This window comes from Carassius carassius, chromosome 28 (assembly GCF_963082965.1).
Source record: "Carassius carassius chromosome 28, fCarCar2.1, whole genome shotgun sequence".
Lineage (NCBI taxonomy): Eukaryota > Metazoa > Chordata > Actinopteri > Cypriniformes > Cyprinidae > Carassius > Carassius carassius.
Window position 1 is genome coordinate 30,997,138 of NC_081782.1, and position 25,430 is coordinate 31,022,567.

Sequence of the window (25,430 nt, forward strand, 5' to 3'; positions counted from 1 at the left end):
GCACGGTGTGTTGCTTGAATACAGCTTTCTTTGAGAGGTTTTCTTGAACTGGCTGGAGTCCTGTATGTATGTCTTTGCTAGGGACATGTCTTTAGATCAGAGATAGGCAACATTGATCCTGGAGTGCCACAGTCCTGCAGAGTTTAGCTCCAACTCCAAAAAAACTCACCTGCCTGTAGCCTTAATGATCCTAAAGACATTGATTAGCTTGTTCAGGTGTGTTTGTTTAGGCTTAAAGCAAAATTCTGCAGAACAATGGCACTCCAGAACCGATGTTGCCTATCCCTGCTTTGGATTGTAGGTAATAAGTATACAAGTATAAGTAAGTGAGAAGCCCATACGCTCAGGCTGGCAGTGATCTCACACTGTACTGAGTTTGGCCATCCCAGAGCATGTCTCCAACCCATCAATTTTTTTCTCTTTTTCTGTTGACTCTCGTTCACTCGTTACAAGTGCACAATGCTCATATTTATGAGAATGATTGCTTTCTTTTTTTCTCTTTTGACCAAGAGTTGCTCTTCTTTCTTTCTTTTTTACTTGACCCATTAATGTCTTATTTTGTTTTCAGTTTGCAACAAGTTTGTGTGCATTTTTGAAATGCTTCATGAAGGTCTTTTATTAGAGGCAACATGCAAGCAGTCACACTTTCATGTGTAATGAGTGTCAGTACAGTTACTCCTGGCAGGTGTAACAGATGCATTATAAAGCATTAGACATGCCCTTCTCAGAACAATGGGCTTCATTTCCCCCAAGTCTTTTAGACAAACATTGGTGAAGTTTCCCTTGACTGAGCAGCCTTTGAAAAAGTAAAAAGAAAAAAGACTGGTCATATTACAGGAATGAGAACTGTTGTAACTACTTGAGAATCGATGTGATGTGCGTGAGCACCCAGAGACGGAGTGAACATCATTACCCTAGTACTGATTATGTTTTATTCCTCTGCTCTCATAAAAAAGTGAGGTTCTCTTAAAGTCCATGCAAATGTCTGGCAAGACAGTGAAATTCCTCTTGGACAAGAGAGTGGGAAAGCAGGTCTCTCGCTCTCCCTGTCTCTCCTGTTCTCTCTCTTCCTTCTCTTCCCTCCCCTCTCTCCTGTCTTTACTCCCTGCATGTCTCTTTCTATTTCTCTCTCTCTCACTCACTCTCTTTCTTTCTCTGGCAGGACTCAGCTTTTTTGGCAGGAGTGACCAGAATAAAAACAGCAACACCAGACATAGAAGAGAAAAAAGTGCAATGATCCATCGAACTAAAGGCTTTGCCCTTTCCTAATTACGTCGTGTCCAGTATCATTTTCTTTTTTCCTCCCCTCTTCATTTTTTTGAGACATTTTTGAAGTGGTAATTAGCTCTTGGAGAATAAAACCAGCTGATTCAGGGAGACCCAGTGCATTTTAGGGCGAGATGGCTAACAGGAGGGTGGCGTTGCTCCTTCTCGGATTCTTCCTCATCATACAGCTGAGTCCTTCGCTGCAAGGAGGTAGGTGTGCACTTTGAGGTTTCGTTTAGGAGATCCTGAGAAGCATTACTGGTGTAGAAGGGACACTGTGGGCTTCCAAAGTGCTTTTTCTGCACATTTTGTAGAAACCTGAAGTGTGCACTATGCAGAAAGTGAAGCTGGAGGACTTGTGCAATTGACCAGCGCTAAAGGTGGTCATGTTTACTACTGATTGTAGTTGTGCATTTTCACTGGAGGATACTTGATAGAATACTAATAACATGCAAGCAGCCATGCATTCAGTATAATTGACTAATTATACCATTATATTATATCATTACATGTACCTGTGCCTGGCATGCTAACATGACATGGATGATTACAAAACAATATTATACAAACCCTACAATGCATAACTCAAAAAAAATGAATGAAAAATCTATAGTAATTCAGAGGCATCCCTCAGATCTTGAACATTACCACGATGCATGTTTACTGAGGAATCTGGTCCACATTAATTGGAAACAATCAGTGTGGTGACATTCACATGTTTCACATTTGAGTATGTTTTGCTTACTCACAACAACATCCAGGTCATTTTCTAACCAAAAGAACGATGTTTTATTGCTGAGAAGACATTTATGTGAATAAATAATGATATGATTCAACCGGTGCTTTAGTTGAAATTAATTCTTCATATTAAACTTTTGTGGCTCATATACATACACTTCATATACTTTTGTGGTTAATACGGTATGCATTCAAATGCTTGTTTAGGTGGGTCACCCCATCAAGTTAAACTGCAGCATTTTTTGCAATCAAATTCAATGAATTCAAGCTTGCAAATACTGTAGTACGAACCAGCAAATGTGGACTGCAAATATTTTATAACTAAATATCATAAACTTTAACTCAGCTACAGATGTTAGTTTAAGTTCTCCACAGTCTTGTGCCAGAGTGCTCGACTGGGAATATGAATGTGGTCAGAGCTGTTTCTCTTGAAGGCCATTCCCCTCGATCGTTGAGCGCTTTGCTTGGATGACGAGGAGAGTTGTGATGAGTTTGTTAATCGAAAACACAGCTCATGTGTACTGAATTTCTGAAGACTACAGATGGACTCTTTTTGTCAGCTTGTGTAGACTTGACAAATAAAAAACCTTCCTGGTGGACATCGATGTCCAGTGAGCCGTACAAGTGCCCATTAGGTTGCTGTCTTTGGTTGTGCCTGGCCAGAAGCTGGCTTTGCAAGTAGCAAGGCAAACTATGGTGCGGAAGACGGAGAAGTAAAAAAGTCTCCAACTTATTTTTTTGGCCCCATCATTAAATTGCAGTTGTTTTGATGTTCTTGGATGTGCGTCTGTGCAATGTTTAGTCGTGATTGGAAAAGATGTGGGGGTCTGTTCCCAGTTTCCAAACAAAGCCAGAGTATTTCACAATGATTTATTTATTTTCAGAAAAATACTTTCTTCGGCACTTACTGATGTATGTGTTTCCAGGCTGCTCCTAAAAGAGAGCTCTCTCAGCTCGTCTCACTGATGCGGAATTAATTTATATTATGGAGAAATACTGCTCTTGTTGCCTGTGAGGATTTACAGTTGTGATATGTTTCCCATAAAAGCCATCAGGTCCGCATCTTAATTTTAGCAGTCTGCTATGTTCATTTTAATAATTGTATTGGAGGCCATAAAACAGCTCAGCTATTTCCTCCATACATCTCAAGCTCCATGACAAATTGCTGGTCTGTTCGATGCAGGCCTGTCTGTAGGGCATCTGTGATATTTGCGTGCCGAAAGTGTAAACTATCAAGGCCATGAATTGGGAAAGTGTTTTTAAAATGACATTTTATCCTCTTGGCGTGCATTTATCAATTTGTCTCCAAAGCCAACGCTAAGCAAAAGACAATGCTCTTTGTAGCACAAAGCGTGTACAAACATTCAGACAAACTGACACAAAAGAATCTAAAGTCAACTCCCATTACCCCATAGAAATGGTTTTTCAGTGCTGTGCACATTGAACACATTGCTTTCTGGGTGCATTGTTATCGAAAGACGTCCGTATTGGACAGTTACCAAAATTTTCATCTGAAATTCAAAGTTCAGTGTCTGTGAGTCTGTTTGGATGGCTCGTGCAGGTGGAATGTTTTATGTAATGGTGTGAGTGAATTATGGGGCAGGTGGGAATTTCAGGGCCTTGGGAAGTTACTATACCACCAGACAAGTTGCTGTTACTGTGATGGTTTAAGCAAAGCCTAAATGTCTCTCTGCTTCCATTCCTGCAAAATGGTGATAGTTCTGATACATGGAACAGCCCCTGTCGGAGCTTAAGGAATGTCATTTTGGAGCCAAAAGGCTCACATCATGCATTACTTTGACCCATGAAAACTATATTCAAGGGCACAACACTGTGAGACTTCATGTTAAACCATATAGTGTTACAAAGAATGCAATACATGTTGTTGAGTAATGACCTTGCAGGATCCCAGAGTCTGTATGCTTTATTGGAGCTGGCATTATGTCTAGTGTATCTAAACTGTTGATCGATTGTGTAAGCCTCCCTATGCAGTTGGCAGTCACATCATACACAATGGAAAGCCCACAGTGGAAGTACCAATTATCACGTATCAGCTTTCTCTCTCCCTCTCCAATACCCTACTGTGGTAATTTATCACTCAGAAGTCTGTCATACGTTTAAGTTTATGACAGCAAATCATTAATTTTTTTTTTCCAACACCATTGTTGGTTGGCTTTTAGCGCAGACGCTTCCAATACAGCAATGCATGGTAGACAGGCTCCAGGTTTTGCTCCTGCAGCCAAAACAATTAGGCTGTTTTATGACAACCGCTATTAATGACATGCGGGCTATGAGAGGAGAGCCAGGGCCAGATGAAAGGAAAGGAAAGCAAAGTCTTGCCTCCTTCTGGTCTTGTAAGAATTAAGAAGCCTTTCTTTTCTCACACAAAAGCTTGAAATAAGGAGGGCACATTTTAAAAGGCACCACTTGGCGTAAGTCTTTGGCTCAGAACATCAGAGGAGTTCAATCCATTAGGTCTCCTCCTCATTGACATTCAGCTGGCTCTTCTTGAAGGTGTATGAAATCACCCCCAGATCAGATGGCACACCTATGCCGTCAGATGGGATTATGATAAATTGCCCACCCTCCTCGTCCACAAGTTCTCAATCAGATTAGCGACTCCTCCAGAGGTGCTTTAAGGCAAATGTGTGCTGGGAGCGCCTCTCTGGACTCCATCCTGGAGATCTTGTTTTCCAGAGCCGGCTGTGCTTGCCTGAAAGGAATTAATGTCTTGTGGTATGTCTAGTGGCGTGTTGATTGATTTGAACTGAGCGTTTGCCATGCTGTCTGCTGACTGGAGCCGTTGTTAACACTGTAATGCCTGTGATAGACAATGCATATGATGCTTTTCATGCACTAAGGCCAGTTTATGTGCTGGTCTAGCTGGTGGCACCAGAGCCATAATTTCCACCAGCAAAACTGTACTTGTTGAGGACATCAGCATCTACTGCATATGCTGGAGACCAGCTAAATATTGAGAATTTTTAAGGAGAACAGATAGGGCTGAGAAAATAAATCGATGCATCGCGAATGAAGAAATTATATAGATTCTGAGATTTTCCAAATACATGGCGGTTCTTTCTCAATTAGATTCTGAGCTTAGTTTTGATCAGCAGATGGCGCTGCATTCTATAAAAACAGCCGTACTCTGCTTGTTTCCAAATCCTTACACCCACTTGAAGCTAAAATAATTGTTTATAAGATTAGAAAAGTTTGAAGCAAATTACAAGGGTGTTCAGAGTGGGCTGTGTTTACATTAATCTGGCTTCATAAAGGCTTTCTGAGCTGAGGTGAAATTACAGATGCACTCTTCTTCATGAGCATTTGAGTGTCTGGATAAAAAATAGATTGGAGCACCAGCTGCTGTTAAAATCTACACTTAATGCAATCCATGAATCGATTCTGCATCGATTTATTGTTGCAGCCCTAGTAACAGATGCACACCACAGAAAGTAGCAGAGCAGGTCTGAACAAAACCATAGTTCAACATATGAATCTTTCCCATCCCATCTGAACCTCTGGTTCTGGTAGCCTGAAATACCTCACTTGTTTCCTGCTTTCCAGTTAGCTATCCAGCACATGTACTTGTTGACTGATGTGATACGCTTTAAGTGGCCTTGTATAGCGACAATAGAGCAGGCCTGCAGAAAGAAGGCCTTTGTAGAGTGTTATATTATGACCTCAGCTCTCAACTCCATGCTCTATTGGGCTCCTGCAGTGTTGGCAGTGGCTCTGTAGGAATGCTAGCAAAGATAAGCGGCTTCATTTAGCTACATGAATTTATACCTCCCCCTCATTCACAGTCTGAGGCCGTTAACAGATCTGACAGTTTATCTCCTGTATCTTTGGCATTTTGAAACACAGCTCACTTGCCACACACTCCTATAACTAGCAGTCGCCGGCCCATCACAGGATGTCATTGCTTTGAAATCACCAGATATTAAGACCAGTCTGCTTAATCCAAGCTGTTGCTGACAGTATGTAATGGGAGTTTCAATTTAAAATCAGGCTCTTTAGAATGATCTTGAGTTTGGACCAGTCTTATTTAGATTTTGTTTACACACATGGATGGAAGTGCTTAGCATGCTTATCTCGGTTCATAGTGGTGGTAACAGCAATTCAAGTGGGTTAATGACAGTTTCAGTGGTCTTATTTACAATAAAAGCATTTTTTATGATAAAGCTGTTCACAGCTATTATGTCCTAAACTGTATATAACTTATATTCCAGTGTTACAGCACATTAGAATCTTATTTGCTCTAGAACCACAAATTCCAGCGAGGCTAAATGTCAAAGTGAGAATCCTGTCTGCTTCCCCTGAGAGAAGACGGAGCCAAGATTTAAACAAAGACCTGCACTTAAACCAGCCCGGATAGCGGTCATACCAGCCAACGTCAGAGACAGACTCTAGTAGGGAGAGGATGTGTGTGGCACCCAAGTGGTGGGTTTTGTTGTTCAAGACTCAATTAATTACAACACCGACTACGCCACCTTGGGAATTTCACCCAGGGAAATAATGGTCCAGTAAAGACACAGGTTCGTTCCCACAAAGATAGAGCAGAGACGTGAATATAGAAAATAACACTATTATGGCTAACTAAAACTCCACACACACTTCAGTACACAAGGGGTTAATATGGCTTTTATCAAAACTAAAAGAAAATGAACAAAATCATACAATCCAAAAAGTAACTTGTCAGATGGCGAGGAGAAATAACAAACCTACCCAACTCCACTTCACAACACACTTCAAACGTACACTGATGTACTCACTGCACCACAAGCACACGTGCATTCAGGTGATGGAAAATTAAGAAGAATTAAATCACTCAGTGAACAAGGGTACCCATTAACTTAGACCTAGAGTGGTCAGCACTCCTTCCTAGCCAATCCAACAAAAAAAATATACAAATTAACATCAAATTGTCACAAATAAATAAACAAGATAAAAAGAATACAATCAAATTGTCACAAATCAATAAAACACAAAAAAAGGAAATAGTCAAATATCACAAATCAATACACAAAAAAATACAAAGTTGATCAAAGAAATACAAAAACAAAACCACCAATTCAATCACCTACCCATAAACATTACACACACACCACTCCATAGGATCATCCAAACTCACAACCATTAATACTTATTTCTCACGCAAACACTTCCAACAATAAACGAACGCACTCACACAACTTGCATCAAGCTATGAATTCATTCACACAATCCAATTATACCATACAACCCCACAAACACAATCTCCCAGTTGAAACCGTGTGAAGGTGACCAAACGGCCACGCGGACTAAACTCGGGTCTCACAATCTCCAGACGTCAAGTTCACTGGATGCAGACTGGTCAAGCAGGCGCGAATGAGGCAAGGCGGAACGTCACGGCCACACGCAACAGTGCAAAGGTACTCGAAACATGAAGATAAAGACCAAACAGGAAGGGGAAGCCCAGTCACGGTCCCACTCAACTTGCTGTAATCATGCGGACATATTACCAGCTCTTGACCCCTTCAACTAAAACAGAGGGGAACACTATATAGCCAACAAGTTTTTTGTGAATATTCCTCCATTAAATCAATAGTTTACCCACCTGAATATTAGCAAATCAGCCCTTCCAACGTCATACCACAAATGGATAAACACAGCCCAGGATGCATACCAAATTGTGTGTGGCTCAAAGATCCCCATGCGGGAACAGCTCGGAAAGACGGCATCCAAGTCTGCAGCAGTCAACACGCTTCCCAACAACTCAGAAACCCTCCTTATTCACTCGCGCACCTTATAGCGCACCTGGATCTAATTAGATTAATACCATGAAGTAAGTAATCAAGTTGTTACCAACATTAACTAGGCAGCTATGCCTGCTACAATCCACACCCCCGAACTGGATCGCCGTCCCGGTGATTGCATGACAACTCAGATCCATGGCCTGAAGACTGCCGTGACCGCATTAATTGCCCGACTTGGCCCAACCGCTGGCCTAGGGAGGCGATTCACGTTAGAATGCTGGCCCGCCGTAACTCGACTGGTCTATCTAACTGTATTTGCAACCTCACAAGGTAAATCGACTAGTCCAGGCCTTACCTCGTTCTCAACACACAGGGGATTCTGCTTGCACCACACCTGTCCTTAGAGGTGGAACAATGTTTCCCAAGTGGTCCTGGGAACAACCTTAACCCATAAGCTCGGGGCTCCCAACACCTACTCTAACAACCCTCACCAGATCAACGTCTTCCTCCTCCAGATGACGGGAACTTTCCTCCAGAGAAGGGGGATTCTCCTCTGGAGCTGATCTATGCTCACATTCATCCAGGACCTCTGACCCCAATCGACCCTTAATCAAGGAACGATGTACCGTTCTTACTTGGGTCAAGTCATCAGCCGAAGCTATATCGTACACTACACCACCTTCCTCAGGTGCTCGCAGGACCTGAAATACCACAGGACTCCAAAGATAACTGATCTTATGCCGCCCCTGGACCCCATAATTGCGAAGATACACCAACTGCCCTACAGTGAGCGGGGCATCCCGAACTAACAGATCATGCTTCTCTTTACGATGCCTTTTGCTGCAACTTGCAACCGTTCTCGAGCTCCCTTGAAAGCCACCTGTAGTCGAGTCTGGTGCTCTAACACGCACTCATGTATCTCACCTTCTATAGGCTCTGGAATGCTACCCAGTAAGAAATCCACAGGTAATCGTGCCTCCTGGCCAAACATTAAAAAATATGTGGGGACTCTCCTGTAGTCTGGTGGAAGGTGGTGTTATAACAAAACACCACTTGAGGAAGGCATGCTACCCAGTCTCACTTCCTCGAGCTTGGAAGGGTTCGCAAAAGATTTTGGAGCGTACGGATAAAACTGCTCACATTGCCCATTCCCAGCTGGATGGCATGGAGTGGTTCGTGATTTAACTATCCCATAAAGGGATAGTTTTGGATCAGGATATCTCCTGGATTTCCAAAATCCCATGACTTCGCTAATCACTGGGTCAGCAGCCTGTAAGGACACCATATCCACAGGCGAATGGCCTGTGAACATAGACCTGGTAACCTGGGTAGCCGCAGCTATAAGATCTACCCACATTGCTCTCCTAAAACCCTGCGTGGGAAAAGCATAACATCTACTATTGGTATATAGACTGTGCCTTTAACAATGCGAACCAATGCGGGCAAGACCAACAAATTTTCCAGTAATCCAGACTCAGGGGGTTCAACGAGTACTACTCCATCCGCAAATTGTTCTGAACAGGTCGCCGCTATTAACGAAATAGTACCACCTATTACTCGCTGCGTCCCAGGACCCCGCACCCTAACCCACCCTGGACAACCAGAAGGATAAGGGTTTACTTGATGGCACTGTTGCAGGGCCTGCCTCACAAAAAGGTACTCCAGCCACAGAAGGGAAATTTAAAAATGTGGTACCGTGCTGTCCAAACAACTGCTGATAACACCGCCCCAAGACATTCATCCCTAATAGGCCAGGGGCTTGGACACAGATGACTCCTGGGGATCCTTAACCACCAAAATGCCACAGTTAGAAACCACGTGCCCAGCTAATTCAACATCCAATTCCAAATAACCTATAAATGGAATAGAAAGCCCATTTGCAGCACGCAATAGCAGCCACTGGCAGGACTGCAAACGGTCTTGCCCCCATGGTTCAAAATGTCTATGAAAACAGGTTTCCGTAATAGTAGACACCATTGACCCAGTGTCTATAAGACACAACTACCCCACCTATATGGACATCTAAGTGGGGGCAAGAAGACACCAATTGTGGCAGAGATCGTGAACCGTAATCTATCTCTGAGCCGCAATTCTTCCCAACCGGATCATGGCTCCGCGATCGGCGGGGACTAGTTTTCCGACTGTTGACCAAAACGAAGTTGCCTACCATCCATTGGAAAATCAGCATGACGGTGTAGGTCCCTAAAATGAGGGGCCATTCGCTCCCCAACATTCTCTGGCAATGTGTCCCGGTCTATGGCACCGCCTACATATAACAGGGCCACTACGAGCAGATTGAACACGAGATAAAAGGTCCTTGCAACCTTGTGATGCTTTGAGTGAGCTGCTCAAGCTGCTTCTGCTGTGCCTTAAACCGCTCTCTCAATTAACTCAATTCAGAGCATGGAGGTACACCACCAACCCCTGTATGTACACCTCCCTCCACCCCATACTGGAAGCCTTGAACCAATGGAACTGAATGGCTACAGCCTCTAGCACCCCCTGGGGTCCCTTCTTGTTCCTATAGTATAGCTTCACTTCGCACTTCCAGTAAGGTGGAATTTGGCTGGTGACGAACTGCTTTAATTCTCGATGGAGGCTGCTCTCCTGTACATGTTCAACGAATTGATCCCGCGATAAAGAGTCAGCATTTGGCAGTCCATTGAGCGACCACTGTTTAATCCTCTCTAGCAGACCCATGAGTGCCAAAAACTCCAATAGGGTTTCTCCCTCATGCTGTCTCCTAGAGAAAAAAGCTTCTTGCAAAGCTACGCAGGACTGGGAGCAACCGTACAATTCACGCAATGCAAAAATTATTTTCTCTGTGTCTTCCCGCTCTATCGCTGGGCGGTATCGAATTTCTTCCCGAGCTTCCCCTTCCAAATGATCGAATAAAAAGAAAGCGCGATCGGCAGTGGACATATGACGAACCCTCATACAGGCCTCCGCCTCGTCGACCCATTCGTTTATACCCATTCCCCTTTTACCATTAAATTTGGAAGACCTACGATCTCGTGGTATAAACACAAACCTCTCTGCAGCTGGAACACCAGAGTTTGCAAGCGGAGGGTCAATTGGCAATGCTGGAAACCCAGCTAGAATTTTTTTGTCCTAAAAATGTTCTAAGAACATTGCCATTGTTCTAAAAAAAAGTTTTTAGCTGGTAGTTTTATTTTTGTTGCCAGAACATTCTCTCAAAAGATAGGATAACATTCTCTAAAAACATTCTAAAAATGTTTATTAATAACATTATTAGAACATTATGCCCTACCATTCTAATTAAGATTTAAGCAGAGGTTTAGATGTTGATGTCTGTTTCAAAGTAATAGTTTGATTTGATGTCACCATAATGGTGGTAAGTGTTGGCTTTAGTTGTGCAATTTGCCACTTGACTTATCAGTGTTGTTCTTTAGCTGCTGTAATCTTTATGGCAAAAACAGCAAAATGACATGTGTATGATGCTGATTGTTTGCTGATGAATAAGACATCACCACATGTGTGGTCTGGTTACATGGTTTCATCCAATCTAACGTATGGTGATAGTGGAGTATTATTTATTAAAGTGATTCAATTGGTTAACAGCCTGAGACCCAGCTGAATATAAAGCATTTAATTTCAAGAATTCAAAAAAAAAAAAAAAATTCTTTGTCACACAAACATCAAGGGTGCTTCTCAATATCCATCCTGGTCTCCTCGCTCCTCCGTCCTCCATCCTATGACCCGGAAACCGATCGAGCTCAGCCATCTTGAAGGACATCTCAATTCTCTAATTGCACCGCGAGGAGGCGAGGATCGAGGAGTGAGGAGGCTTCCTGAGGAGCGATCAGCGAGGATACACAGGTGTATCCTATGCGGAAGTCTTTTATCGACTTAACGTGACGCACGTATAAATTCTCCTCCCCCTTCACATCTGTTGTAACAATTTTTATTTATATTTTACCTTTTCACTTCAAATAAACCATGCATGTCATATATTTCAAACAGGGCATCTTGCTTTATTAATATTTATTATGAATGTCTTAACAAACTTTAACAACATAAGGGCAGATCCCTTTAATTACAGCTGATGACACTTTGAAGTAACGCTGAAGGGAGCGAGGATAAATCATTTCACTTGATTCAAGTCCTCCATCCTCTTTTCCTTGCGTCCTTCCCTCGCATCCTGAAAGGGTGGAGCTAAGACACGAGGAAAGGAAGCGAGGAAAGGAAACGAGGATGCACAAATATGAATTGAGAAGCACCCCAAGATTCAGTGTGTGACTCAACAATGGTGACATGCTTCATGCAGCAATGTATTTTGGGTACGTCATACAAAACTCATCCATGGCACCCAGAATGCATTGTGGCATGAAGCATGACACCATTGTTGAAATTCATACACTAATTCTTGAGGTCTAAACAGTCTGTGCTACAGAGAGGTTCATGAACAAAGTAACTTAAAAAGAATAGACAAAAATATATATGGTATAAATCTGCAGGATCCTATGCATTGCAGCACATTTGCTATATACACTAACAGTAAAGTAATAGCATAGACTAGTCTCAAGATAAAACCAGTTGAACAGATCATTACATGATGAAATATTAAACATCAGCATGTAACCCATGTCACCTGATGATTTGTTTAATGTTCACTGTTTTCACCGTAATAAATATAGTTACAGCAGTTAAACAAAAAGTAACACTGAAAAGAGTCATACTGCCCAAGTACTGATCACGATAATGGTGACGTCAAAATAAACTTATTTTCAATAAACCATCAACACCTCCGTTAATCTCTATAAGAACATTTTTACATTTATGACAGAAATAAAGTCAGTCTTGTTTATAATAAGTGAAATTGGTAATATCTTTTTTTGGAGTTATTTACGCTGGAGTTTGATATCAAACAAAAGTTGGGTTTTCACTTTCAACCAACATTTGACTTCTAAGCCCCATCTAGTGTGATGGGAGGCTTTATAAGAATGTTAGAGGATAATTTTCTAACAATGTTATCAATAGACATTTTTAGAATGTTTTTAGAGAATGTTATCCTACCTTTTAAAAGAACATTCTGGGAACTAAAATAAAACTTGCCGCTGAAAACATTCCCAGAACATGAAAAATTTCTAGCTGGGAACGCATTCGATGGACCAGGTCTGGGTTCAGCTGCATCTGCGATGGCCCGATCCTGCCTCAACTTCTCATTTTCAGCCCACAACTGCAACACTTGATCTCGCAGTTCACGTAATTCCTCATCCATCCTTAAGGAATTAGTGAGACTTACCAAAAACAAAACTGGATGTCCGATGCACACCACCACCCTGCTCCAAAGAAAAAAAAAAAAAAAAAAAAAAAGATCACAACATTCACCCCACACAATACAGAAAAACAACCAACTTCACATCTCAGCCCAAGAATCAATGTGGCACCCAAGTGGTGGTTTTCATTGTTCAAGACTCAATTAATTACAACACCGACTTCGCCACCTTGGGAATTTCACCCAGGGAAATAATGGTCCAGTAAGGACACTGGTTCGTTCCCACAAAGATGACGTGAATATAGAAAATAATAACACTTTATTATGGCTAACTAAAACTCCACACACACACTTCAGTACACAAGGGGTTAATATGGCTCAAATCAAAACTAAAAGAAAATGAACAAAATCATACAATCCAAAAAGTAACTTGTCAGATGGCGAGGAGAAATAACAAACCTACCCAACTCCACAACACACTTCAAACGTACACTGATGTACTCACTGCACCACAAGCACACGTGCATTCAGGTGATGGAAAATTAAGAAGAATTAAATCACTCAGTGAACAAGGGTATACATTAACTTAGACCTAGAGTGGTCAGCACTCCTTCCTAGCCAATCCAACAAAAAAAAAAAATATACAAATTAACATCAAATTGTCACAAATCAATAAACACAGGGTAAAAAAAAGAGTCAAATATCACAAATCAATACACAAAAAAAAAAAAAAAAAAATCACCTACTCATAAACATTACACACACACCACTCCATAGGATCATCCAAACTCACAAACATTAATACTTATTTCTCACGCACACACTTCCAACAATAAACGAACGCACTCACACAATTTGCATCAAGCTATGAATTCATTCACACAATCCAATTATACTATACAACCCCCCAAACACAATCTCCCAGTTGAAACCGTGTGAAGGTGACCAAACGGCCACGCGGACTAAACTCGGGTCTCACAATCTCCAGACATCAAGTTCACTGGATGCAGACTGGTCAAGCAGGCGCGAATGAGGCAAGGCGGAACGTCACGGCCACGCGCAACAGTGCGAAGGTACTCGAAACATGAAGATAAAGACCAAACAGGAAGAGGACGCCCAGTCACGGTCCCACTCAGCTCGCTGTAATCATGCGGACATATTACCAGCTCTTGACCCCTTCAACTAAAACAGAGGGGAACACTATATAGCCAACAAGTCTTTTCGCGAATATTCCTCTATTAAATCAATAGTTTACCCACCTGAATATTACCAAATCAGCCCTTCCAACATCATACCACAAATGGATAAACACAGCCCAGGATGCATACCAAATTGTGTGTGGCTCAAAGATCCCCATGCGGGAACAGCTCGGAAAGACGGCGTCCAAGTCTGCAGCAGTCAACACGCTTCCCAACAACTCAGAAACCCTCCTTATTCACTCACGCACCTTATAGCACACCTGGATCTAATTAGGTGATTATCATGCAGTAAGAAATCAAGTTGTTACCAACATTAACTAGGCAGCTATGCCTGCTACATATGGACAGGGTTCCTGACTGGTATGTGCTTGGTCATGGGGTTAGGGCTTGATCTGATATCTGGTCTTCATAATACTTGAAGACAAAAATGAGACATTTTCACAAACTCAGAAAGAAATATATTAAAGGGGGGCATACATTTTATTTTCCATTTGCATGTTTAAATATGATATTTAGCCTGCAATAAAACAAAGTTGACAACATCCGAGAAATAAGAATTCACAATAAATTGCATGTTTTCAGTGACAGCGTATGTTCTAATTACATTAAACCAGAACTGTGTTAAAACTGTATAGTTTGGCTTTTAGGGAACAGTATGACATAATCTTTCTTAGGACTTGATGCAAAGTGTCCAGAAATGGTTTATTAAATATGTTTTTGTATGACACATTTACAAGTTTTTCATAAACAGCAACCTCTATTTCACTATTCCTCATTATTATGATTATGATTTTGGTTGGAAATGTTGGAACAATCAGCTCACCCTTTACTAGTTATGGAACCTGTGGCGTTTCTCTTCCAAATGAAACCTGTAAAGCATGTCTAATAGCAAATCCACTCCTAATACAGCAAACCAAGCAATGTGTGCTTCTGTTGCTTCATCGAGATCGCTGTAATTTCATAGCCCACTGGCAGTGTTGGGGAAAGTTACTTTTAAAAGTAATGCATTACAATATTTCCTTCCTAAAAAAGTAACTAATAACGTTACTTAGTTACTGTTTATTGAAAGAAATGAGTTACTTTTTTTTGTGTTACTTTTTAAATCTGGGTTGGGCTTGCTTGTTTGCTTTTAATATAAAAAGTTATGTTTTTGGCAAATGTAAAACCCTTTCGTACCAAAAGCCTCAGGCAGAAAGAAATGTAAATTCACGTCTTTACAGTAAAACACAGAAGAAGAAAGTTAAACACTCTTCAGCAATTAATAAATCTTGTGTAATTTTTGCTTATTAGTGTGGTTGAATTGGACCATTGAAGCTCAACAGCAAATTGGTTTATAAAATGGGATTAAATACATAAAGGATATTTATATTATTTACCATATTTAATTAAAGCAGCTTTGAGTCATTTTCCGAGTTGCTTTTAATTGTTTTTATTAATTTTGAGGAAAACTAAATCAGATTATTCTGTGTGTGTGTGTGTGTGTGTGTGTGTGTGTGTGTGTGTGTGTGTGTGTGTGTGTGTGTGTGTGTGTGTGTGTAAGAGAGATCAATTAATACATGTTCACATTTATTCTAGAACTAAAGTAACATTTTACTCCCGATTTCTCACAACATGGGGACAGGAGAGCTGTCAATCAATAAACGGGGGAAAAAAAGTAACTGCCGTTACTTATTTGACAAAGTAACTCAGATATTCTCTTGTAAATTAAAAACTAATGCGTTACTTCACTAGTTACTTGAAAAAAAAGTAATCTGATTATGTAACATGTGTTACTTGTAATGCGTTACCTCCAACACTGCCCAATGCTAATGCTGTTTACAAAATTCAAGCCTTTTTAATCTTGCTGGATAAGATCTGTCTGGAGGAGGCTTGTGCTGATATATGGAAAAAAAAGGGAGCGCTTATCTCTGTCTGTATCATTTACCTTCTCAGCCAAGGGAGAATAGAGACAAATCATCTTGATTTTTAAGCGACTTGAAGAATGTAGGACAGTCTGTGTATCATATGTTTATTTGCCTTTGCATTCCTCAAAGTTAACGCTGTCTCTGCACTGCAGCTCGGCTTGTGCCCAGGAGAAGAAAAGCAGGGAAGGGTGTTTCCCATCACAGAGATTTACTTTTCTTATTCTCCGGCTCACATCTTTCAGCCATTCATCATCCTCCTGTTTATATTCTTCAAGATAGGAATCTAGTGTCAAGATGTGACAAAATGTAGGTTTACCTACCACATGCTCAGCAAAGCGTGCAGTCCTTGAGTTCAAAATTATTAATGTATATGAAAATAAAGCTACACAATCAGTATATTTAATCCTCAAGATGTCAGGCTCACATGCTCATTTACAAGGCTTGCAGCTTATTCTGTATGTACTTACATGATCAATCACAAGTTTGGATTTCGTTTACTAAATCATTTGTTTTATTAGTTTTTTAACTGATCAATTGTAGTGATTGTTCATAGTGACTTCTGCATGCAATCTAGACAGAAGTTCAAAAATAAGTGTTTATTTCTGTCACTATGTTATTTTCATGCTTCTGTCTGCTACGACTTTTTATCTGTTCGAATCGTTTTTTTATCATGTCAGTATTTAATCAGTTAGTCATGTCAAATCTCTTTCAGATTTCAGATTTGACACAGTATTGCATTTAAATTAAGGAATTAATAAACAAATAAAGGTGCATGATTTTACATGTCAGCATGATTTATTGCATGCACAACTGCAATGGTGTTGCAAAATTCCTAACTACTCTTTCATAACTACTCCTTTTATTGGCCTTATGTTTTTTTTTAAGTCTTAAAAAAGTATTAATCCTTAGACTAAAAATTTTCATCAACAAAGTCATATGTTCCAAACAACGCTGTAAGCTGAAACTGTCAATCATTTGCAATGAAGCGTTGGTGCTCTGAGTCATGCCTTCAGTAATGTGTTAATTAGCCGTTACCTGGATGGGAATCAAGTCGTCCCAGATAGAGAATGTGTCAATTTAATACCAGTCATTTATTTGCAAAACAAGTCACCAAAACAGCCTTAATGATTCCCTGTGTGTCAATTAAACCACCATTCAAAGCTTTATTACATTTATTCATTTATAACATTATGAATTACATCACTGATATAATTTAGATGTCTCAAAAATCATAGCTTAGAGATTCCTTAATATATCGGTGCCTTTATGAAGGGCCTTAATGAAAGGGTAAAACAGCAGTTGCACTGGACTAAAACTGCAGGCAAAAATATCACGCTTTTTCTTCTGTAAACACAAAACCATCCAGGGGCCAACTTCTGGATCTACTAGCAGCTTGGATTTGTATAAATTTTATATTAAATTTTATATATTCATAATAGCTTTTTGTTCAAATCCACAAAAACATTGAATGCAATGAGTAGGTCTAAAGTCATTAACTATTGGACGAAAGCAAAGCATGACTGACTAAATGTTAGGAGATACTGGACTTATTTCAGCACTTGAAAAAGGGGAAAATATGAGCTGTGTTTATCTAGTTAATCAGCTAAAGGTACATTTAAACAGCATATTTAAAACATATTTGAATTTATTTGAATCATGTGTTAATCCTGGTTTCCTTGGAGAGAGACATACACTGTTAAAAATCGCTGTAAAAAAACGGCCAAATTTCAACAGTAACGTACTGTTTTTCATTAAAACAGTGCATTCTGGGTATTATTCATCATTTTCGAGAAGGTAGCCTGCTGCTTTATATCGTAAATTAACAATGTTCAAAGTCGACACTCAGCGGCTGTGTTTCAAATCACACCCTCATTCACTATTCCAACATGAGTTTACTAATATAGTCCACCTGACAGAGAGAATGAAAACTAATGAGTGAATTCAGACACTGATCAACAGCTGCTGTTAACGAGTAGAATCACTGAAGAAAAGAGAAACAAGACACACACAAGAACTACAACTGACTTCAGCCAAAGCCTTAGATCAGTGGTTCCCAAACCTGTCCTGGAGTACCCCCAACACTGCACGTTTTCTTTGTCTCCCTAATTAAAAACATCTGATTCAACTCATCAGCTCATTAACCCATGTGATAATGAGCTGATGAGTTGAATCAGATGTGTTTAATTAGGGAGACAAAGAAAAAGTGCAGTGTTGGGGGTACTCTAGGACAGATTTGGGAACCACTGCCTTAGATGAAATAAACTGAAGATTTAAACAATCAACAAACAGCTTTACCGACTTCACTCATTACTAACCAGACTGACTTTATTTCTGTCAGATCAGAGATCAAAAGATCTTATTGAGAATTACAGCGATTTAGATGATAATGTTACTGTTTCGTTTGACGTCATTATTGTGGAGATCAGTGTTTGCTTTAGTTGGGCTCCTGACACTCGTTCTTTTGTACTCATCCATGACTCCCAGCATGCATTGCGGCATGAATAAATTATGCCCCTGAATTGTTCACTTATTTTCTTGAATTCTTATGTGCTTATAATTTTGCTTTTGTCATAAATTTTAGTAGCATGTTTTGTGATGTTCAGAACTTATCTGTTTATTTATTTTGTGGATTGTCACCATTGTTGTGATTCATACGCTGATTCTTTATGTTTCTGTCTGAATTTCAGCAAAGGTTTTCTTAACAGTCTTAACTTATGGCTCAGCAGTGTTTCTTAATTTGTTGTAGTATCAATATTCAATAAGAGAAGGGACATGGGATTGGATCAGAAATAATAGTTTTCGTTCTTGTCAATCTATAAACAACAATACCAGACTTTTTTTTCTTCTGTTGACTTTTTTTATTTTTTGCTATAACAAGTTCCAAAGAGGCATTGTTACAGCATGTAAAAAAGTCTCGTTCAAGAGCCCAACTAAAATAAACACTGATCTCCATCATGGTAGTGAAAAAAAAACTCCTAAACCTATTTAAGTCTCAATAAGATCTTCTGTAGACATCTGACAGAAATAAAGTCAGTCTGGTTAGTAATGTGAATCTAATGAAGCTGTTTTAGGAGATGTTTAATCATATCTTTAGAGATTTGATGAATTCTTTTATTTCAATTGATTTCATCTAAGGCTGTGGCTGAAGTCAGTTGTAGTTCTTGTGTTTCTCTTTCCTTCAGTGATTCTGTTTGTTAATAGCAGGTGTTCATCACTAATGCTCAATCATCAATCACAGAATTATCTCATTAACTTCACTGATTCAGTGTTACTCTAACACTCTGTAGTGTGCACACATTATAAGTGTTCACTTAAAACTGAGGATTTTGTTGTGGGGTTTAAAGGGTTAAAGATTTAAGATGAAGAAAAACAGCATGAAACATAATTTAACAGTAATAAACTGTAATTAATTTGCAGGAAACAAACTGTAGAATTTTCTGGCACCCCTGCTGCCACCCCTGCTGCCACCCCTGCTACCAGTAAATAACTGTTTTTCTACAGTTTGTTTCTGTTAATTAATGGTTGCCAGCAAAAAAGTGTTTTTCTACAGTTTGTTGCCGTTAAATCAAGGAAAAACAGTAATATACTGTAAAATGTAAATGTCAGATTTACCAAAAAAAGTTAATTTAACTAAAATATTTGTGAAAATCCATAGAAAAAAAGTTATGCAAAGTCATACACTGATAATGAGAGTAAATACTGAACTCGACTGTATTAATGTGTGTTTGCACAAGAGAGATCTGTTAGTTTAATGTAGTTTTGTTGTTCACCATTGTGCTGAAGAGTAGAGCCTGTGCTTCAGTCAACGATGAGCCTCAAATTCTGATCTTCTGCTGCTTTATATAAAGACAGTAAATGTGGAGTCGCTGATACAGTGGTGATCTCTGTGTTAAGTTCTTCAGCACATACATGTGTGCTACAGCTGACAATGAACTGCAGTGATTTGAGTAAAAGTCATGCTTTTAGTTTCTTTACTAATACACATTAAATGTTTGCATTTTTATATTAAGAAATATTCCTTCTCAGTGGACTCAGATTAAATAAGTTCATAGTACTAACATCGTAGGAATGCTAGCTTTTAAACTCGAACTGTTTGAAGCAGTGGGAGTGGAGTTAGTTTCCATGGTAGAATTTACGATAAAATACTGTAAAAAAATAAGAGTGGTAAATTAATGGTTGAAAGCTGTAAATTAACAGTACTTTACTGGCACCCCTGCTGCCAGTAAATTACTGTTATTTAACGGCACAATTTTTTACAGTGTAATTAGGTTAGATGAGTATAGGTACAGTATTTATGTGAAGCATTCGTATAGTTTGTATTTTTTAGTTTATGTACTGTATAGGTAAACATTTATATAACGCATATTTATAGTCAAAATCTGTCAGTAGGTTAGTTGTGTATAGGTTTACACTGTTTTACTTCATTGTTATATGTCTGTATTTGTGTAGCACCGTGTTATAAGTGAGGTATCTAAGAACAAAATCTGCTCTCACCACTCCAACAGAGACAGGAAATCCTCTGTTCAATGCTGATACGAGGCTTGGTTACCCCGGTGAATGGTCACTTTCTGTCCAGAATGTGTTCAGAGGGTGGAGCTTCTCTCTGCACTCACCAATCGGCCAAAAGGTGGTTATGTTTTCAGTGCAGATCAGTGTCAAGCCGTGTGTTTGCTCAAATGTTCCACTGCACTCAAACACAGCCCATTGTCTGACAAGCATCAACACTTTCCCCCTTTTGAATATCTGACATGTGTGTGCTTTAGTTACATTAGATGTCACCTAGTGACCAACGTTACATAAAATAAATCAGGTCCCAGCCACAGAAACAAAACAGACAGTCAATGTGTGGATACAACAAATAGTCTTTGAGACAGCAAGCACTAACTAGAAATAGTGTTATGTAGGGGGAAGAGTTCACTAAAATGATGTCTCTGAAGCCGTTTGGAAAGAGGCTAAGGTTCGGTGGCTTCACGACAGTTCGCTCCAGCGGTCCTCCCTCCAAAAAGTCAAGCGGACACGTCCAGAAGGTCACGGCAGTCGTCCGACCCACAGGGAAACGTTAAGATACTCTCGGCGGCAAACAGCAAATGCTGAGAGAGATTCCGGTGTAACCAAGGCAGTCTTCACAGCAACACTGGGCCCAGGGATCCAAGGTGGATAATCCAGAGGCTAGAAGAGAGCACCACGAATGACCACCAACATCACAGATAGCGGGTCACACTTACACTGTAGTACGATAAAATATAATTACGGCCCTTCAGGCAGCATTAGAGAGCGTTGAGGGAGGTTCGAGGATAGCCACAGTCTTCAGGACAATGCCAACCACTGGAACCATAAGACAGGTATTGCTGAGGCTAAAAGCAAACAACCACAATGAACACCAACACCACAGAAAATGGACACACATTCACAATGTGTGGTAATAAAATATATTTACGGCCCTTTAGGCAACATTAGAGAGCGTTGAGAAAATCCAGCTGCAGTATACCGGTGGTCAAACAGAGATGCCTGGGAACTTGGGCTTCGTGTACAGAGCAGGGAAGTGCACAGAACACAAAATGGCAGCAGAACAGCAGCCACCAGGCAAGACCCCTCTCTGTTCCAAAGAGTCAGTTTTTATCTCCTTCAAACTAGGCATGGCCAGCTGTTAGAGAATTAGTCACTAATTGCCATTATCAGCAGCAATGCAGAGGCAATAATAAAGTTACTCAAATCACAGGAAATGTCGCCCAAATATGGGCAAAAAGGTGGAGCATGGTGACAAGTTCTAATGAATTAATTAAGTCACATTAGCAGGGAGGTAGCACAGTCCAAATATGGGCAGAATAATAAAACAGGAAGCGGGTTGCCAGGTTTGTCCATTAATAGGTGTCTATAAAGAGTCAAGCAGGGCAGATTAAGAAATAGAAACCCACTACAAATTTGATGCAAATGCACAGTAAATAACCACTACAATTCAGAGTGCCAATATATTAATGCACACAGTAAACACCATCACACATGACACTGCACAATATAAGGCCCAAATGTCTCTGATCAAAAACAAACAAAATACTGAGTCAACCCTTGACATAGACACTAATTCTTCAGATAACTTTACTTGACTTAAAACACCAACATTTTCACTGTAAAGTGAATTAAATATCAGCATTCTTAACACATACATACTATTGGATTTTATATGCCCACATTATCATAGACTACTGTGTAAATAAAGCATTGTTGACCATTCAGTAATGGCATACTAAGTCTTTTTTTTTTCAAAACAAATGTAATAAAGAATTATTCCTGATCCCTAGTTTTTAAATGAAAAAAAAAAAATCATTTTAAGAAAACAATTTCATTTGCCTTAAAATCTCCGGAAAACTCATGTACGTACATTAGCAATCATTGAAAATGTCCAATATTTATTTGCTGTGCCTAGATGATGTCATACCAGCACAATAAGTTCATATAACATCAAAGGATAATATAAATGTATTTTGATATCATCGCTTTTTGCATTTGCCTCTATGCATATTAATGTTATTAAGGAAGTGTTCCCCATAACGTGATAAAGTTCAATTTACTGTTACTGTTATCAGCAGTAAGTTATAAAGACACACACAGCGCACAAATTGCACCATTTCCTGCAAGCTTCTTTCAGAAAACTTGAACCACATTGAAGGTAAATGAAAAACCAGCTTGTAAGCTGAATTTTGTATTTATTTTGTTTCTTCTTCAAACAGCAAAAGTGTAGCCTGCCTCAGACTAAACATTTTTGTCACTCCTAATTGTGTTTTGAAGCGGTGCGATAATGTTCTGTCCTTGCTAAGCGTGTGAAGGTTTTGGCAAGAAGACAGGATATGTAAACTTTCCACTAGCGTATTAAAGATCTTTGTTCCATTTCTTCACTGCCTCATCTGCAAGTCAATGCCAGGGCAGTTCACAGCTTGCTCTTGTAGTTTCAATCTCTGATCTGCCGACTGTGAGTGATTCTTCCCATGTGTGGCTTTCTCTTTCACATGACAACACTGACCTTGATTGGCTTTCTTTTTATTTTGTTTCTTCTTTTTTTTTTTTTTTTTGCAGACCACAAAATAATAACAATAATGAAAAGAAAGCATGTATAATCCTTTACTGAATAATGACAGGTTATTCGTGCAACTCCATAATAAAAGTCCATGTTTACTGCATTGCTGCTAATAAACACCAAAGAAGCTGGGGCATATGGATTTGATTAAATGGCCTTCGAGGAACATGCAAAAGCTATTAAAAATCTTTGTCCTTGGAGGGGCTGTTCACATTCTCCATCAAACCGGATCTGGCTTCGAAATGTAACTTCCTAATTGATGCCTGGGCTAACAAGACCTCCTGGGAGGCCGTTAGCAGTCATAAAGCATTGGACCCACCGGCCCACCCATCATGAACCTCTCCCGAGCCCATGTAAAACAGCCCACTACATGAGACTAACCTTTCTTTACTGATATGCTGATGAACTGAATAATTACCATTTTGATCTATCATGGCATAAAATGTCAAATTATAAATGCAATTACTGTAGTGACTTTCAAAAACAAAAACAAAAAACATTCATGACATCACAAAATTGCTATCTTTTGTTATTAATATTTCAATAAATATAATGAACAATAAACACAAACTCATCCATGTATTTGCAGATAAAGTTTGTATTTGTTTTTGCACTTAATTAGTTCAGGTTAACAAATTTGTTTCAGAATCAAAGAAACTTTGTGATTAAGTTGACTGTGCATAATATTTAGTTTGTAAACATTTAGTATACTGCTGATGAAAACTAAGGACAAAGCTTTCAGGAAAAAGCACTTTCAACTTTTCTCTCAGCATTTCTCCTCTTCTCTAGCTTGCTTTCTAATCTACATAGTATTTTAATGATCCTGATATTGTGTAGACATATTGTTGGTTCTTTGATGATTTGCTTTGTAAGTGGCTTTAGATTAATGCATCTGCTTAATGCATGAATGTAAAATACGACTCATGTAGCTGATTTATAAGGACAAGGATGACAAAGCATCAATGCTTAGTGCTTGAAAGCATCCTGTTTTGGGAAGAAGAAAAAATTGGAGATAAAAATGTGAAATGAAAATGAGTGCCTGAAAAAGTCTCCAGTGTTTTCAGAATCAGATTTCTTCTCCTTGCATGTCTGTTAGAGTTGGGGTTGGGAAACATGAAAGACAGATCCTGACGATGCGTGTTTTTCTGTTTCAGGGGTGTATGTGCCACCTGGTTCTGCTGGAGCAGGACCAGGAGGTGCTGGATTGCTACCAGGTGCTGGATTTTTCCCAGGTATAACCAATAACACCCATGATCCGCTCACCGCTTTCATTTATACCAAATGAAGAAATGACACTGGCCATGACAGCTGATTTCAATCAGAGCTCAGAATATATTAGATTGTTAGATGTGTTCCTAGGTCAACATATTTTGTTGACCCTGGAACAACATTTTACTCCAAAAATATATTCTTGACCATATCCCTACACCTAAACCTAACCCTAACCATGAGTAATCCCTAAAATCAGAGGAAATAATAGATGAATGACACTGATGTAGAAGCACCTAACATTGCTTGTAAGCGTAAACTTCACAAAAACTATAAACTGGTTCTTCAAATCTGATTGGTTAATCACAATGTTATTCCAGGGACAACAAAGATGTTGTCCCAAGAACATGTCTCACTTGGTAAAATCAGGTTCTGCTATATTTCACATACAACACTCTGATGCTATTTATGTTATGCATACTTGAAAGTTAATCTTTTGTTTGCTTGCTACTACACTGTAAAATCCAATAGTTTACAAGGCAAATAAAACAATTTACTTACTGTTTTGAGTGACACTTACTTAAAATATTCAAGTAGCCACAAAGGAACCAATGACATTAATAAACCAGTGAGAGGCAGCAGTGCACTAATATGTTGCTAATTGCCGGTTGTTGTTTTTTAGCTCTCCATTATAGTGATTAGCATTCCCTTTGGTTGGGCACTTGAAACTTCATTTATGTTACTATAATTTTCTCTCTATTAATGGAGAAATGCATCATGAAATCAGAGTTATTTGATTTCAAAGAAAAGTAATAAATAGGTTGCTTTTATAAAATGACCTATTTTTTAATTTAAGCATTTTTATGTGTGTGTTTAATAATGACCTTTTTGAGATTTTATTTTTCATAAATACCTTGATATACTTTTTATATAATCCTTAAATAGTGAGTGGTAATATGCTGAAGTCACACACAGACTTAAACATTCATCACGTGAATCACAACAATGGTAACAATTAAATTTAATTTATTTTCATTAATTGTAACAATAGCCATTTTATTTGCTCTT

The 25,430-nt window shown here is 39.3% G+C and overlaps 1 protein-coding gene across 1 annotated transcript in view; it reads left to right on the forward strand.

Moving 5' to 3' along the window:
• Positions 1 to 1,103: 1,103 nt before the first annotated feature.
• The window catches only part of LOC132108328 (elastin-like), a 66,621-nt gene continuing 42,294 nt past the window's right edge, over positions 1,104 to 25,430 (forward strand). The window contains exons 1-2 of the mRNA XM_059515032.1: positions 1,104 to 1,476; positions 24,308 to 24,385. Of these exons, the coding sequence (XP_059371015.1) occupies positions 1,401 to 1,476; positions 24,308 to 24,385 (154 nt within the window). The 5' untranslated portion in view covers positions 1,104 to 1,400. The remainder of the gene's footprint in view (positions 1,477 to 24,307; positions 24,386 to 25,430) is intronic.